This window comes from Saimiri boliviensis, chromosome 3 (assembly GCF_048565385.1).
Source record: "Saimiri boliviensis isolate mSaiBol1 chromosome 3, mSaiBol1.pri, whole genome shotgun sequence".
NCBI classification, from domain to species: domain Eukaryota; kingdom Metazoa; phylum Chordata; class Mammalia; order Primates; family Cebidae; genus Saimiri; species Saimiri boliviensis.
In genome coordinates this window covers 163,772,021-163,790,386 of record NC_133451.1, presented here as the reverse complement: position 1 = coordinate 163,790,386, position 18,366 = coordinate 163,772,021, and the positions used below count along the sequence as shown (strand labels likewise).

General features: G+C 34.4%; 1 protein-coding gene across 2 annotated transcripts in view; it reads right to left on the bottom strand.

Moving 5' to 3' along the window:
* Positions 1 to 6,189: 6,189 nt before the first annotated feature.
* Positions 6,190 to 18,366, bottom strand: part of ANKRD50 (ankyrin repeat domain containing 50) — a 50,375-nt gene continuing 38,198 nt past the window's right edge. For both annotated transcript variants that reach the window (XM_003936244.4, XM_074396931.1), the window contains exons 4-5: positions 11,013 to 14,563; positions 6,190 to 9,223 (exon numbers count right to left, since the gene is read on the bottom strand). In XM_003936244.4, the coding sequence (XP_003936293.1) occupies positions 11,016 to 14,563 (3,548 nt within the window). In that variant the 3' untranslated portion in view covers positions 6,190 to 9,223; positions 11,013 to 11,015. The remainder of the gene's footprint in view (positions 9,224 to 11,012; positions 14,564 to 18,366) is intronic.

Here is an 18,366-nt window from a genome sequence, read left to right as displayed (position 1 = left end):
CTGGTGTTGAACTCCTGACCTCGTGATCCACCTGCCTCGGCCTCCCAAAGTTCTGAGATTACAGGCATTAGCCACCGTGCTCAGCCACATTTCTTGTTTTCTTAAATAGTAAGTATCCTGTTCCATTAATGTAGCTCAATAAGCCAGGTGTACTGGCCCATGCCTCTAATCCTAGCACTTTGGGAGGCCAAGGAAGTAGGATCACATGAGTCGAAGAGTTCAGGAGCAGCCTGGGAAACATAGTGAGCCCTCCTTTTAAAAAAAAAAAAAAAAAAAAAAAAAATTTTAAGGAAGAAAAGAAGAAAACAGCCAAAAAAAAAAAAAATTGAGAAGTTCATTTCTTATAAAACTAAACAAGCGATTATCATGTGACTCAATATTTACACTCTTGAACATTTGTCCCAGAAAATAACTTATGTTCACATAAAAACCTACATACGAATGTGGCTAGCAGCTTTATTCATAATAGCACAAAACTGGAAACAGATCGCATGTCCATCAATGGTGAATGGTTCAATAAACTGTGATACATACTGTGGAATACTACTCAGCAATATAAAAAAACATCACCATTGATACACAAAAGTTGGGCACATCTCAAGGGAGTTCAGAGTAGAAGCCAATCCAAAAGATTACACACTCTGTGATTCCATTTATATATGTTTTAAATGATACAATTATAAAAATAGAGACTAGAATAGTGGTCGCCAGGAGAAAGGAGTGAATGGGTTGGGCAGGAAAGGAGCACGAAAAACATTTTGAGGTGATGGAAACATTCTGTATCTCAATTGAGTGAGGTTATAAAAAGGCAGCAAGAAGGCTACTTGTAGTCATGAAACTGTTTTGTATTTTGACTATTGTGTAGAGACAGGAACCTATATATGTGATAAAATTGAATAGAACTATGTATTAGTTCCACACACAAACACACACATACACACACAAACACAAATGAGTACAAGTAAAACTGGGGAACTCTGAATAAGATGAGTGGATATTGTCAATGTTAACATACTGGCTATGATGTTCTGTAGTTTTGCAAGTTGTCACCATGGTAGAAAACTAGGTAAAGGGTATACAAGATCTCTGGGATCTCTTTGTGTTATTTCTTATGATTGCATGTGAATCTACAGTCATCTAAATTAAAATTTCAACAAAAAAGACTGACAATACCATGTGTGTGAAAATGTGGAGTAACAGAAAATCTCTCCCAATCCTGGTGAGAATGCAAAATGGTACACCTATTTTTGAAAAGGTTTTGCCAGGTTTTTATAAATTTTAACTATATACCTAGCAACCCAGGAATCCCACTCCTAGGTATTACCCAAGACAAATGAAATCACATATTGATATAGATATCTAAATGCAAATGCTTACAGAAGCATCATTCATGCTAGCCAACAACTGGAAACAACTCAAATACTATGAACTTGTGAATGGATAAACAAATTGTGGTATAAGCTTACAGTGGAATACAGAATACTCAGAATTAGAAAGCCATTCTACTCATACATGTTACAACATGGGTGCATCCCAAAAGCATTATGCTAAGTAACATAAGCCAGGTAAAATTCCCTATTTATTATATAATTTCACTTATATGGCATTTCTAGAAAGATGAAACTATTAAGAAATGAAACCAGTTGTTAACAGAGGCTGGGGATAAGAGGAGAAAATTGATTTCAAAGGAGAACAAAAAGATGTTTTGAGGTTTTGGAAATATTCTGTATCTCAATTGTGATAATGATTACATTGTACTTGTCAAAAATCATTAAACTATACTTTCAATGGTGAATTTTTGTGTATGCAAGTTATACTTCAGTGAAAAAATAAATTTTTCAAGATTTTTGAATACACTCAATGTTTAAACTATATTTCTATATATCAGAAATAAATAGAAAATTAAATAAAAATATTATTTACAACAGCATAAATAAGCAAAAAATTACCTAGGAATACAGTGAATAGAAACACATCTACACAGAAAACTATTAGATTGGTGCAAAATGTAACTGAGGTTTTTTATTACTTTTAATGACAAGAACCGCAATTACTTTTGCACCAACCTAATATGAAACACTACTTAAGGTAAAGAGGATCTAAATCAGTGAAGGATATGACAATTTTCTTGACTGGAAGACTAAAGATATTAGTATAAACAAATCAATTCACCCAACCCCACATTTATCTTTAGATTCAGTGTAATCCTAATCAAAATTTCAGATTAAAAAAATAATAATTGAGACACCTATTATAAAGTTCTATGGAAAGCAGAAGGCCAAAAGGAAAAAAAAAAAGCCAAGGCAATCTTGAGGGAAAAAGCAGGAGAATTTATACTATCAGATATTAAACTTACTATAAAGCTACAGTGATTAAGTGGATATAATATTGGCTCAAGGAAGGGCAAAAAGACCAACCTATATAAAAGTACCTGATTTATAACAAAGCTACCACTAAAATACAGTGACAGATAACTACTGTTCAAAAAATAATGCTGGATTAATTTGATAATTAAGAAAAGTAAAAGCTACATTAAGAAAACATAGAAGAACATCATCATGACCTTGGAGTAGGTAATTTTTATACAACAAGACATAAAACACATAACTGCTAAAAAGACTAGATTAAATAAGAATTTTTGTTTATCAAAATATGTCATTATGAGAGTGAAATGACAAAGCACAGAATGTGAGAAGACATTTGCATTGCATATGCTATAAAATGACTTAAATCCAAAATATAAAAGCATTTCTACAAGCCAAGAAACTCCAGGGGGAAAAAAGTGCAAATTTCTCGACAAGGTAAGATATACAAATGGACAAAAATCTTGTGCAAAATTGGCTGATTCATTAGTCATCTGGGAAATGCAAATTCAAATCTCAAGGTAATACTAGTATAGAACCAAATAGAATTAAGAAAATAAAAAGAAAAGAAGAAAATTAAATTCCAAATAAGATGTAGAGCAATAGAGAGTAAAAGTTAATAAAACCCCTTGAGAAAACTATTGGGCACTATCTATTAAAGCTCATCACACACATACCCTAAAATCCAGTAATTTATATTATTAAAAAGAAATATGTACACACAGATAACAACTATATGTACAAAACTCTTATTACCTGCAGTATTCTTAAGGCCCCCAAACTGAAAAGAATCCAAATGTCCATTAGTAGTAACATGTATTTCAAAAAGGGCTAATATCCAGAATCTACAAAGAACTTAAATTTGCAAGGAAAAAACAACCCCATCAAAAAGTGGGCAGAGAATATGAACAGATACTTCTCAAAGGAAGACATTTTTTAGCCAACAAACATATGAAAAAGAACTCATCATCATTGGTTATTAGAGAAATGCAAATCAAAACCACAATGAGATACCATCTCACACCAGTTAGAATGACAATCATCAAAAAGTCAGGAGACAACAGATGCTGGAGAGGATGTGGAGAAATAGGAATGCTTTTACACTGCTGGTGGGAGTATATATTAGTTCAAACATTGTGGAAGACAGTGTGGCAATTCCTAAGGAATCCCTTTACTGGACATATACCCAAAGGATTATAAATCATTCTATTATATAGACATAGGCACACGTATGTTTTGTGGCACTGTTCACAATAGCAAAGACTTGGAACCAACCCAAATGCCCGTTGATAATAGAGTGGATAAAGAAAATATGACACCATATACATCACAGAATACTATGTAGCCATAAAAAAAGGACAAGTTCATTTCCATTGCAGGGACATACATGAAGCTGGAAACCATCATTCTCAGCAAACTAACACAAGATCAGAAATACAGATACTACATGTTCTCACTCATAAGTGGGAGTTGAACAATGAGAACACATGGACACAGGGAGGAGAACATCACACACTGGGTCCTGTTTGGGGGGTGGGGGCCCAGGGGAGGCATAGCATTAGGAGAAATATCTAATGTAGATAACAAGGTGATAGATGCAGCAAACCACCATGTCACATGTATACCTATGTAACAAACCTGTATGTTCTGCACATGTACTCCAGAACTTAAAGTATAATAATAACATTTTTTTTACAAGTATGGTATATTCACACAATGGAATACTATGCAACAATTCAAAAACGGACAAAGAAAACAGTGTAAACGAATTTCACAATCATAACATTAAGGGAAAGAAACCAGTACAAAAAGGACATCTTGTTTGATTCCATTAATGTGAAGTTTAAAAAAAAAGTTAATGCTAATAGTAATGAAAGTCAGAAGCATGGCTTTCTTTCTTGGGGGTCATGTCTGGAAGTGGCAAGATAGATTTCTGAGATTATAATTATAGCCAACATCTTGATCCAGGTGATAAATAGGTTTGTTCAATTTATAAAAATTGATAGCATAGCAATTTAGAATTTGTATATTTTCCTAAGTATCTATGTTAAGAGTTCAATGTAACTTTACAAATGAAATGAGAGTAACAAACATACCCATTAAAATGTAGCTTCAATTCTATCGGGATATATAGCATTATCAATGTTCACACATAAAGTCCAATAATGACTAAAAAATATAGGCACACGGGGGTCTTAGAAACATTACAAATATATTCTTCTAAGAATATGGCCCTCATAACTTAGCTAAATTTTGCCAATGTGGTAATAATAGTGTGAAATTAAAAGTGGAAATGTAAATATGCAGTAAATTTCAAATAATTTTAATAGTGGATAATTATACTTTTACTAAAAAAGCAAGACTAGCAAGCAGAGGCTGTATCTTGAAAATAAGATAGGCACAAATATTGCACCATAAATGAATTTTTCCAAGAAATTCCACAACATAATCCTCAGAGTATATCTAACCACTACTACATTCAGCCCTTCCTATCTGCGGATTTCACATATACAGATTCTTCCAGTCACAGATGGAAAATACAGTATTGGAGAGATGCAGAATCTGCAAACACAGAAGGTCGACTGTGGGACTGAGCACACACAGATTTTAGTATTCATCTGCGTTCCTGGAACCAAGCCACCCAGGATCCAGTGGGACAACTGTAGTTGGAATCCTTCCAATTGCTAGGGCAAAGGAGTGAAAACATGAGTCATCACCAAGTTCTCACAGTGCATTTCCTTGGATCATTAGCTAGAAAACTCCATGTAAGTTTATTTAGCTACCAGGATGTTTTAAATTCTTCTGTGTATACCACACATTTGTGTTTAAATACATTTTGTCATATTACTAATTTTTTTAGAGTAAGATTTATATTAATTCAACAAATGTATAAAAAATATAATTAAGGGAATTACTGCAGAACACTATAATCTTCATGAAATGATTGGACAGAAGATACCTTGTTGGCCTTTTTAGAAACCTCTCTTTGGAGGAATAGGATAGTCATTCCTTAATAAACAATAGGGAGATTGTTTTCAGGACTCCTCTTGGTTACCAAAATCCTCAGATACTCAGGTCCCTTATATGAATTGGCAGAGCATTTACATATAACCTATGCATATCCTCCTGTACACTTCAAATAAGCTCTAGATTACTTAAAATACCTAATACAATGCCTACACATGACTTCATTCAGGTGGACTCAAGGTAGTACTTGGCACATAGCAAATTTTTGTTTTTCAGAACTTTAGAGTTTTTTTTCTGAATATTTTTTATCTGAGATTGGTTGGTTGCATCCAGGGATGTGGAACCCACAGATTCGAAAAGCCATTTGTGTCTGTGTGTATACACATACAGTGTATGTATGCTGTGTTCTGGTGAGGGTAAGAGAAGGTCATGAAGAAGTGACTCAAGTTACTGAGTGAAGAAACACACAAATTTTATTTATAAAATGAATGACCATGTTTGCAATAACTCCCAAAATATCCACCATAAGATGGCCATAATATTCTGATGAAGGAGCACACATGTACAGAATTTATTGTATTACTGCAATTCTAAGAATGCACAAAACCTGACATGGTGTGATATAGTATGTAATCAGTCACGGGGGAAAAAGAACGTTAGGACGATATAAACACTAAATCTTTTTGTTTTTCTACCTTCCTTTGGACAGTGTTATATTTCACTTTCTTCTCTGTAAAATGTTTCCAAATTCATTTGCTGAGGATTTATTTAAAATAATAGCTTAAAACAACTAACAGTTGTTTTTACTATACGTGTATCATGCATGTTCTACTGGTTCAAGGAGAAAATTAAAACAAGATTTTCTCTGTAAAGCAAATATATTTATTATGCACTTTCATATACATAGGGATTTTTTGAATAATATCATACAAGGAATAAAATAAAACTTTTACAATGTGAAATTCAATGTACATTTTAGGCTATTTACATACCCCAAACCAAGGGAAAAATAAAAAGAAAGCATTTGTTTGCAACTACATTTGCTAAGTGTAAATGGAGGACATTAAGCAAAACAAATATTTGCATAGCCAAAACAATATTGAGGAAAGAATTTACTTCTGTTTTTTAAGTATCAAACTATTTTTGGTGAGAATTCCAATGAGGTTGGGGTGAAGACAAAGAACAAAAAATATTGACTGTACTTTGCAGTACACACTGATTTCAGGTCATTTTTCCTTCCAAAACCTTTCTTAGAAACATTCAGGTTTTTATTTCATCACTGTATTTTTATCATTTTCCTTATTATGAACTCATGATATTTAGGAAATAGACACAAGACAGAATGCTATAAAAATGTTATAAGCACATGGCATCATAGTTTTGAAGTGGCAAGAGCTGATTTATAAAATTTAAAGATTTTAATTCCAAAAATATCTATTAAGGAGTTTTATAGGGGACAATTTTTATTTTTTAATGGAGCAGAAGCCATTTTCATTTATAATATTAAATCCCCCACAGAAACAAATAAGCAAAGCAGGGCATCTCCAGCACCCATCCTATCCTCCTTATCCTAACTCAAAGTCATTTATGTTCTATTCCAAAACATAATTTATATAAAAACATCCCAAGGAATACTTACTTTGAATATCATAGTTTTCCAATAGGTGCTCTTCCTACCAACTGTTTCAAGTGTATATAGTATGGAAATGAAAACATTTAGCTCTTTGAAAAACATAAATCCCTTACGCAATGTCGTATCTTTGCCCTTTGGCCACAAGGTGCAATTTTGTAAAAATAATAAAATTAAATAAATACAATTTCAATAATTCGAAGTTAATAGAAAAATTGGCAGCTTTTAGGGTTCTCTTTCTAAAGAAAAATACATGTAATAGAAATTAGAGCTTCATCCTCTACAGTAATGTAAATGTACTGTATTTGAGATATGAGTAAAGTTGGTTCTAATAATAGTATGTGTTCATATTTATTAATAGACTCATTAACACTTTTAAGGCTACTTTGCAAGAGTCTTATTAAGTGTATTTAATAAATGTCCCATAGGGACAAGAATTCAATACTTGAAACATTCACATTTGAGTTATTAATATTGCCATGTCACCTTAATATCAATTGAACTTATCAACTTATCTTGTAGTCCTCACTATGACTTATAGATGACAGACAAATGAGTTTTGCTGACTTTAAAAAATAAAAGCAAGAAAGCCTTACGTTAAGATTCAAGTGAAACAATTTATCATAATTATACATTTCTATTTCCACAATGTATCACATGTGTCCTTCATATATGAAGATGACATTACTGACCTTTGTTACTAGGATATATTCTAAAGGTTTTGTTCTAGAAGTAGCAATGGTTTTGTGCTGAATCTCCAAATTCTCTTTCCTCATTCCTCCTTATCAACAGTACATGAAAAGAACAGAATTCCTGGGTTCTAAAAGATTAACAGGTCCATTCTAAGATCAAATCCAAAACCCTGGCTTTTAAACTGTTTTGACAACTTTTCCAAACATACAAATGACCCATCTAAGCTATAGCTCCATTGATTTAAGAGTAAGGAGATTAAGGCTGTGGGTCACATGCTCATTTGAACCTATTTAACCTTCCCTGTCATGAATTTATCTTAACCCTGGCATCCAGCCCTCCTGCATGCAATTGTACAAAGAAGAAAACAGGAAAGAGTATGAGGATAGGAAAGTGCAAATCCATCACTATTATTTTAAGTAACAATAAAAAGTACACATGTGCTACGATTGACAGGTGAGTTGTGTCATCTGTGAAGGACAGCACATTTTATATTCATCAAGAATATTCATCCAACCAAACCATTAAAATTAATCCAATTGATTTTGAGTGGGGCTATTTTGGTCATGCAGCAATTTACAAAACAGAAACAGCTGAGAGAGAAGCCAGCAAAATGAATTTATTTAGCCAGGAGGAAGAGGTCAGTTTAGTCAATGAATTGTTCAGGGATCAAAAATCTACCTTCAGATAGACAGGTACATTTCTCTCTGCACACACATGTGACTGAGGCATGGCTTTATCCCTGAGAATTTTCATGCCTCAGGAATGATAGTCTGTCTTCTTAGAGGTGGAATGACAGAGTGAATGGAAGTGAAATTATATCCCAGTGGATGAAATAGGACTTTGTTCTGCCTACAGACTGGTTGGTTGTTTGCTCTGACACGTTTAGCCAGAGATGAGAAGAATTCTACTGGGAAAAATCCAGATTTAAACTACTTAAAGCAGCTCCCTAAACTACTAAAAAATATATTTTTTAATCTGCCAAGAAATCAGTTTTTATTCAATGTGATATTTATATAGAAACTGATTTTTATCCAATGCTGAAGGTGTAGTGAACATAAAACAGTTGCAAGATTTGTTTTATTGAACAACGTTTTTAAAGATACAAGAAACAGGCCATACACTACAATGCAGTGTGACTGAAACAGTATGTTTAAGTTTCTTTTGTCACAAAAAGAAAAAAAATAAATACAAGGAACACTGCCTTTTCATATATATTTGACCATGGCACATGCACATTTTATCAAATCTTAACTTAAAATACTCAATTTTTCTTTTCAGCTTTTATCAGGGAACTGCAGTATGTATCTGCATTTTTAAAAAGTGCTTATTCCTGTGTAGTGAATACAAAGCACAAAAAATGAAATTTTTTAAGCACAGAGGGTTACATTAAGAAGGCAGCCTTACTATTTAGGCACATTACAGTAATTAAGGTAACTGTACTGCAGATATCACATTCGTCTTTTTTTTCTTATTTTTTTTTTTTTTTTTCAGCAAATCAACAGGCATGTATCCATCCAGTAGCTGAAGAACCACTCCAATCACAATGTCTTCTGTTTCACAGAACAGGAAACTAATGCAAAAGTTAAAAAACAAATAATTAATTTCTACATTGTATTATGTAGCTCCATATCACTTACAAATTTTATATAATACATTTATCTCTATATATCTATATGTTTACCACAAAAAGCACAAAGTAACTTATAAGCCACTTTTAAAATTCCACAAAATGTTTACCTTAATTCTAGTGTTTCATTTTTAATATGTATTTATACTTTGCCTTTACAACAGATATCATGAGAGCTGAAAGCTTTTACCATCAGAACGAATTATATTAAAAATGAAACACATTTGGGGAATAAATCAACTACTTTATTCAAATTATTTTTGAATATTTGACCGGTCACCCCAAGATTCACATTGAAAAGTGTTTATTATTAGAAAATATGGGGAATTAATCTATAATGTTTCATCTATTATATTCCTAAAATATATTTACAAAGACAGAAGTAGCAAAAAGGAAAGAGTATAATTTTGTTAGAGGAAGAAAAATCATTAAGTGAAGTGGCATAAATATAGTTGCAGTGTAAGCTAGGGATGATCCCTAAGACAATCTTCAGATTTATCTCCAATATAATAAATGTGCTTCTAAAAAAGTATATAAAATATAAAACTTACATACCTACTTTTCTACTAACATCCTCTATATTATGAATGAAGCATCCTTTGTCATGGGGAAGAGAAAAAAATGTTTTTATTTAATAAATGACTATTTTATTTAGGTATAAAGTGCCCTAAATACCAATATTGCAAAAAATCCATTTACCATTTTTTCACATTTATGCCTTATGTGTGAAAACATTACTTGGAAGATTTTCAAGAGATCTGTCATCATAAAAATTATCTTCGGCCGGGCGTGGTGGCTCAAGCCTGTAATCCCAGCACTTTGGGAGGCCGAGGCGGGTGGATCACAAGGTCAAGAGATCGAGACTATCCTGGTCAACATGGTGAAACCGCGTCTCTACTAAAAATACAAAAAAATCAACTGGGCATGGTGGTGCGTGCCTGTAATCCCAGCTACTCAGGAGGCTGAGGCAGGAGAATTGCCTGAACCCAGGAGGCGGAGGTTGCGGTGAGCCGAGATCGCGCCATTGCACTCCAGCCTGGGTAACAAGAGCGAAACTCCGTCTCAAAAAAAAAAAAAAAAAAAAAAAAAAAAAAAAATTATCTTCTACTGATTAAATTTTTCACTTCTTTCTGGGTGAAAAGGAATGAAATTAATATTTACTATCAACTAAGTGCTAATGACATTATTGTGTTCAAACCAAAAAAAAGATGAGTATTACAGAAACACCTCCTCCTTCTGCCACCATCAAAGATCTTTTAAGAGGAGGAAATAACAGAATAGGAAAGAACTCTTAATCTGGGATCCATAAGTAGTGCAGTACATTCATTCATTAGTTCGTTCACTTATTCAACAAATTTTTACTGGGAAACTAACATAGGTCCAAGCACTATTTCAAATACATTAAATACGGTAATGAACAAAACAGATAAAAATCTCTTACCTTCCTACCTTTACAAATACTGTATTTTAGGTCAGAAGAGAAAAATAAGCATAATAAATAAAACATCTAAACTATTTTAAATAATAAGTCATTTGGATAACATAGTGCAGGGAAGGGGAAAAGGAGTGCCAGAGGCAAGAGAATTCTGATGTCAAGGGGTGATGAGGAAGGTCTGGCCCAGATGACATTTGAGTTAACTGAGGGAATCAGTCATGTGATCAGGGAAAAAAGCATTCCAAGTAGAAGGAACCATACTTTTGTTTTTTACTCTTTCTGTTGACAAAATATTACCTTTTATAATGGTGTTTCCTTTTTGTAGTTGAAGCTTGGGTCAGAACCTTCAATCTGAAGCTTCAGAGCTTGTTTAAGGCTTAATTCTGTCTCTGAGGAAGGGTATCCCTCCAACACCTCCTGATGCCCTCTATCTTGCATTGTTCGTGGGACTGAAACCCTACCAAGAAAAACCTGGTTGCTCTGAAGATGATAATTTGGATTTGTCATTATTCCATTTCTCTTCTTCTGTTCCCCACTTTGTTGGTGAATAAGAAACTGCTGTTGAGATCGACCAATTTCCTGCTGAGCTGACGGTATCATCATTTTGCATTGAGAGTCTGCTGGCATTTGTTTAGGTGGTGCAGTAGTCCCGGATTTGGCTACATGTACTCTTTTATCAAACTGAGTCATTTCATATTCTAAAACCTTTGGCTGTGACGAATTACTTTGCTTTGCTTTTTTCCCAGCTGATCCAGACTTGGCAGAATTTTCTGATTTCCCCCCTTTATTGGCCTTAGTTGACTTCAAACTGGGCTTTACTTGACTCCACTCAAATTCACTGCTCGGTGAATTATGACTCTGTCCTAAGGACTGCGTTGTGGAAGATGGGGAAACAACTGACTGTCGGCTTCTACTGCGTGGCAATGAATGTTGCTGAATTTGTTCTGTAAATGACAAGTTATGGAAACTATCAATTGGCACTGTTTGAGCTGTTGCTGTGGAAGAAGTAGTTCTCAAAGATGAATTTTTTGAGCTTTTCAGGGAATTATTTGACAGTGATGACTTCTGCCGGTCAACTGTAGAATCTGGAGATTCTGAAGGAGAACTAAATGCATGAGCTGGCCCATTAGGTAAACCACGTAATGAAGGCTGCATATCCCCTCCACCAGTACTACCAGAGCTATTTGATTTAATTGTTAACGACTGCATTTTTGAAGACACTGACTGTAGAGGTTTCTGCTCCATCGTGTGAACAGGAGATGGGGAACAGCCATTCAAACTAGATGCACCGTATTTTTCTAATAATTTAATTATTTGAGAATGTCCATTTTTGGCTGCAACACGCATAGCAGTGCGTCCAAATTGATCAGCATGGTTTGGATCAGCACCATGCTCTAATAAGACCTGCACAACATCAATGTGCCCTTCCTGGGCTGCAATACAGAGCGCAGTTGCACCTTGGTTACATGTATGGTCAACTATAGCACCATGCTCAATCAGAAGTTGAACCACTTTTACATGGCCCTGCCAGGCTGCAGATTGCAAAGCAGAGCGCTTTTCATTGTCTGCAGCATTGACGTCAGCATGGTAGGCTACCAGAACCTGCACCATTTCCATATGGCCTTGCCAGCAGGAGACATGAAGTGCTGTCCTTCCTTCAGCATCACTTGCTTCTACATTGGCGCCATTTTCTAAAAAATATTCAGCCATTGTAAGTTGATTTTCTAAGGCCAAGATATAAAGTGTGGGCCTACCATCAGCATCTTTGCAGTTAACATCAGCTCCATGGCTAAAAAGCAATTCAACAATGTCCCGGTGCCCTTCTAAGGCTGCAACCCGCAGTGCATTTCTTCCATCATAACCTCTTTGATCAATGTTGGATTTGTTTTCCAATAATATTTGAACACAATCATAATGACCCTCTTGTGATGCTAATATGAAAGGGATTCGTCCATCATTGTCAATCTCATTTGTTCTAGCACCTTGTTCAATAAGTGCTTCACATATTAATCTGTGCCCTTCAAAAGCTGCCATGTGCAAAGGTGTCCATCCAGCATCATCTCTGTGATTTTCATCTAACCCTCTATCCAGTAGAGTACGTACCACCTCAACATTTCCTTGTGCTGAAGCTATACTGAGGACTGTCCTTCCTTCACTATCAATACTATCCACAGCTGCACCCCAAAACAAAAGTGTATTTACAACTGATGCATGACCCATAGAAGCTGCTGCTAAGAGGGGTGTACGACCATTGTTATCTGTGTGATCTACATCTGCTCCCCCTTCTAGAAGCAAGTCAACCACATCAACATGTCCTTCGTAGGCAGCTACCAGCAGTGGAGTCATGCCATCTTTATCACAATGATCTACTTCAGCACCTCGATCAATTAAGAGGCTAACAACTGATGCATGTCCTTTACTTGCAGGCACACAAAGTGCAGCTACAGAGAGTGCAGTCCTGCCATCAACGTCCTCATGATTTACTTCTGCTCCATGGTCCAGTAGGTGTTCCACAATCTCCCTATGTCCCATGTACGCTGCTGCTATCAAAGCAGTTCTACCTTCATTATCAGCTTTGTTCACTTCAGCACCATGTTGTAGCAAATTCAGTACAATATCCTCATGTCCTCCCCATGCTGCTGCTCTCAAAGCTGTTCGGCTATCAGCATCTGCACAATCCACTTTTACACCAGCATAAAGTAGTGCAGAAACTACCTCAGTATGGCCACCCCAAGCAGCAGATCTTAATGCTGTCCAACCATCTTGATCAGTATGATTAATATTTGCTCCACACCCAATCAAACAATTAACCACCTTGGTATGTCCTTGTCTAGCTGCTAGAGTGAGTGGTGTATGTCCATGAGCATCTTCTATCTCTAAATCTGCTCCCCTAGAGACAAGTAAATTGACTACATCAAGACTGCCACTATATGCGGCATTAGCCAATAATGTTCTCCCATTTGAATCACACTGATTTACTGAAGCTCCATTATCTAACAATGTCCGAATGGAATCCTCTCTTTCTAAGGCTTGTCGAACTATGCATGATGTGCGATCATCTTCACTGTTGACATGAGCCCCAGCTTTAACCAACAGCTGTAGCACTTCTTGTTCCTTGGGTATTAAAGTAGAAAGGGAATCTCTGACAGGTGTACCATTCCATATCATCCACAGAGCTAACTCCGCTGTCTCTAATTGTAAGTTTGAGTTAATCAAGTGCAATGCAAATTCTTGTGCTTCCAATGGTGTTAAATTCTTGGCTTGACAGGTATAACTCATAGCCAACATTCTGTGTCCTTCTGCTGCATTACATAAATACTTCTGAGTACAGTGTTTCACATCCAGAAGCCACTCTGCAAAACTGTAATGAAACAATATTTTTGTATTTCCTAGTCCATCAACAAGAAGTTTGGAGAGGACATCTAACTTGCGTTGAAAATCTTCCAAAGTTAATGACATGTTTTTGGTCCACACTGCATGATATAATTCCGTTACAGTCAAAGGTCGGCAGGCTGCAAGAATCACATTCAAAATGGGCTGAACTTTTGCAAATTGTTTTCTTACAAAAAGTCTTTGGCATAGCCAGAGATATAAACCATTTAGAGTTCCTGGGATGTCACGAATCTCTCTTAACATAATAAAATTTTCTACAACTCCATCTAGAACTCGTTCTAGGTAAAGAAAGCATCCACTGCTTTTAATGTGCAGTTGATTTAACATCTCTGCAGTTTCTTTTGTGAGGTGTTGCCGTAAAGCTTCTTCTTGATCTAAACGATGAAGAATGTACTGTTGAACATCCTTAACAATATATGCTTTCCGAAGGTCATCTAAACTTATTTTTCGAAAACCTAAAGAAGAAATAAAAAAGTAGATGTCATCAGTTGCAAAGGATTATAGAAGTTACCACATCTTCAAGAAGAATGTAGAGAATGTCTTCAAGATGTAAACTAATCAATCAATCAATTAATAAATTAATACTAATAAACAGATCAGTACCTATTAGTATGTGAATCTGTTTTCTTTTCTTTCTATAAAAACACACTGATGGCAGAAAAAATTTCATTTTCCTACCCACAAATCCAACTACTTATTCCTTTAGTAACTTGGTGCCTCTCACAACTCCATGGTAATAGATACTAATTAAGAAGCAGTCTTACATAACCATAAAAGCACCCAGTTAACATTATCTGAACTCCCAAGTGATTAGGGGAAAAGCTGCAGGAGATATAACAAGTAAAGTTTCTTTTTACAGGATATTTTTCATATAAATAATTTATATATTTCCATCTATACACTTGAATGTACACAGCCTTAATTATGTGACTGAATATTTACATCTAATTAGAATATCCAGTCATTACCTTTAAACCACATTACACATTTTATCAAATTAAAATAACTAAATCTCAGATCCTCAATAAATAGCTTGAACCAATTAAGATCCAACTTCTTGGCCAAATTACAGTCAAAAAACTTCAGCACTGTAAAATAAATAATAAAATTTAAACCAACCTAAAAATACACTAGCTACAGCTATTTTAAACTCATTTTAAGTTCTTCAAATGAAGCCGTAACATTGACTGAAGGGAGATGACAGCATGATGTACAGATATGAATTTATTAGACAACTGTATATTCATCTTACAGAACAAAAAACTTCTGAGTGAACGAACTTACTAAGGCTCTAACATGAGCAGATTTGCACTTTGAAGGAATATTCTAACATCCAAAGAAGTGGAGCAAGTCAAGACTAAAGGCAAAACCTTTTTTAAAGAGGGTGTGATAAACTCTAGATGAAAATCACTCTGAGCCTGAACAACAGCCACGGTGGTGGCAGCAGATGCAGCAGCAGCAGCAAAAATAACGTGATGGACTTGGGAATTTTTAATAAGAGCTAGATTGTATGGTATTTGGTGAATGTGGAGAATTAAAGAGAGAAGGAGGAGTCGAAGCTGACATTAACTTGTGGCTCTGCCGAAAGGACTGAAAAAGAGACCACTGAAGGACAAATAATAGGTTTCCAGAAAAAGCTGATGAATTTGACTTTGTAATACTAAGCTTTAAGGATGTAGATGAAATGGACAGTTACCGAAAAATAAGAAACAACCTACCAAGAATGAAATATGAATAACAAAGTTGCCCTAATATAGCCCTTTTATATAGATTTATATATCCCTAAATCTATATAAAAATAGAATCTACTTTTACATGTATATGTATACACACACAAAATTATTAAATACTCAACAGAAATAATTTCAAAAGATAAATTTCAATTATGAAAAAAGTTACTCCTCACCTAAGTAGGGTTTAAAACATACCTAGAAATTTACAGCAATCTACCTTTACCAGTATGTGAGATGATCTGCCTCCAAATCTTTGTGTGTCCATTTGCATTTGGCTTTATCAACTCACTTAAAATTTTAAGTTAGATAAGGGGAATACCTAGTACATTGTTAATAAAATAAAATACTTAAGAAATAATATTATCTTACATTATATAGGGTTTTAAGGTTTCCCAAGTGATGTAATACTTTAATGTAATACTTTATATTACATTACTTGATTGATTTAAATGACGCATTATGAATAACTAAAATTTAAACCTAATTAACTAAGATGTCATGATTGGAACTTGAGATTATTAAGACAAACTCCACAGTAATAGGTATGGTTCTTCAGAAAGGAATAAAAGAGAGCAACATTTATTTAGAGTCAGCTATTTCTAATGCAGCACTTTACTCATTATAACTTTCTCATCTGTTAAGCCTGTGATATAAAAATTTCTATAGAAAAAATGAGAAACCTAAATCTTAGAAGGCTTAAATAAGTTGCTCACAGTGACACAGTTAGAAAGTGATAAATCAGAATTTTGATTGCTTGACTTTGAAGTTTGCTCTTTTCATTGAGATGGGAACAAGAATAGAAAGCTGTGAAGGAAAACTGAACTGTTTGACAGGGGAATGAAGGGGAGGGAGGAGGGACATAGAATTGATTCTATAAGAAAGTATAGAATTTCAAAAAGAAAATTTACAAAGTGTTTGTAATTTAGAAAATAAAACTCCCACAATCTAAATACTTAATAATATGGAATTTAGATTGAAGAAATTATGTTCATCACCAATAATAGTTACCTGTTCATTAAAACAGAACTAAGAATATCTATTAATCAACAACTTCAATAGCTTGAGTTAAGGTACTGAAAATATTACTTTTTTTTTTTTTTTTTTTTTTTTTTTTTGAGACGGAGTTTCGCTCTTGTTACCCAGGCTGGAGTGCAATGGCATGATCTCGGCTCACCGCAACCTCCGCCTCCTGGGTTCAGGCAATTCTCCTGCCTCAGCCTCCTGAGTAGCTGGGATTACAGGCACGCACCACCATGCCCAGCTATTTTTTTTTTGTATTTTTAGTAGAGACGGGGTTTCACCATGTTGACCAAGATGGTCTCGATCTCTTGACCTTGTGATCCACCCGCCTCGGCCTCCCAAAGTGCTGGGATTACAGGCTTGAGCCACCGCGCCCGGCCGTTGAAAATATTACTTTTTAAAATTATAACTTCTTACTAATACCCATGTAATCCTCTTATTATGAACACACACAATATACTGCTATCAAAGCGCTTTTAAACATTATGAGATAGGGCTGAAAAATAATCAAAACTTCTAGGGGAATAAAAATATTACTTACTGAAATGATGGACCACCTCCCTATTGCTTTTCTATTCTTACTTTTCTAAACAGAAGTACTTTTCTATTCGTTTATATTCTTACTTGAACTTTTCTATTCCTCCTTGAAACACTTCTTTTCTTACTTGAAACATTTCTCAGGGTACGGCATTCACACTAGTGGTGAAAACAAAGTAAAAGAGAGGAACTGTGCCAATATTTATAAATTGATGCTTACTGAAATTACTTATTATCATAAAGAACCTGTGAAGATGAGCAATATGAAAATAAAACCTAAAAATGTAAAAAGAAGTTTAAGCAAATGCCAGCACGTTAATATACAAATAAAATATGTAGGCATTAAAACAGTCATTAGGAAGACAATATGGTGACACTAAAAGGTTGACACTAAAAGGTTTGTCAGTGTTAAATTTAAAAGGCAGAAAATCAAATTGATATACAGCATGTTTTCAATTAGGAAGGGAAACAAATACAAAATTTAACACAATGTGTTAAGAGTGCATAATTATTAATTTATCTCCAGTGTAATATTTGTGTATACTGTCATTTAAAATATGTTCTAAATGGAGCCTGTATTACTGTTATAAACAGCCTATGGTAATACCCTAATTGTAGTCAGAATTCTGCTTATATAATTTAGAATAATAAGAGGGCTGGGAAGTAATGAAATAAGAAAATTACAAAAACTAAACCAACATGTTATTTGCATAATAATGCTGACAGATAGTTTAGCAGAGCAGATGAATAGTTTAGAAATACAGTAATAGTACACAGACATATCTATATGCACACATACCAAAACTTAATGTATGATGAAAGAAATATCACCAAGTAATTGTAAAAGGCGTCAATAATTTGCTGAGAAAATTTATGGTTTTACGGATTATTTAAGTTAGAAACTTATTTCATATCATTTAGTAAAAAAAAAATCTATCTAGGCAAAATCACTAAAGATAAATGTTAAG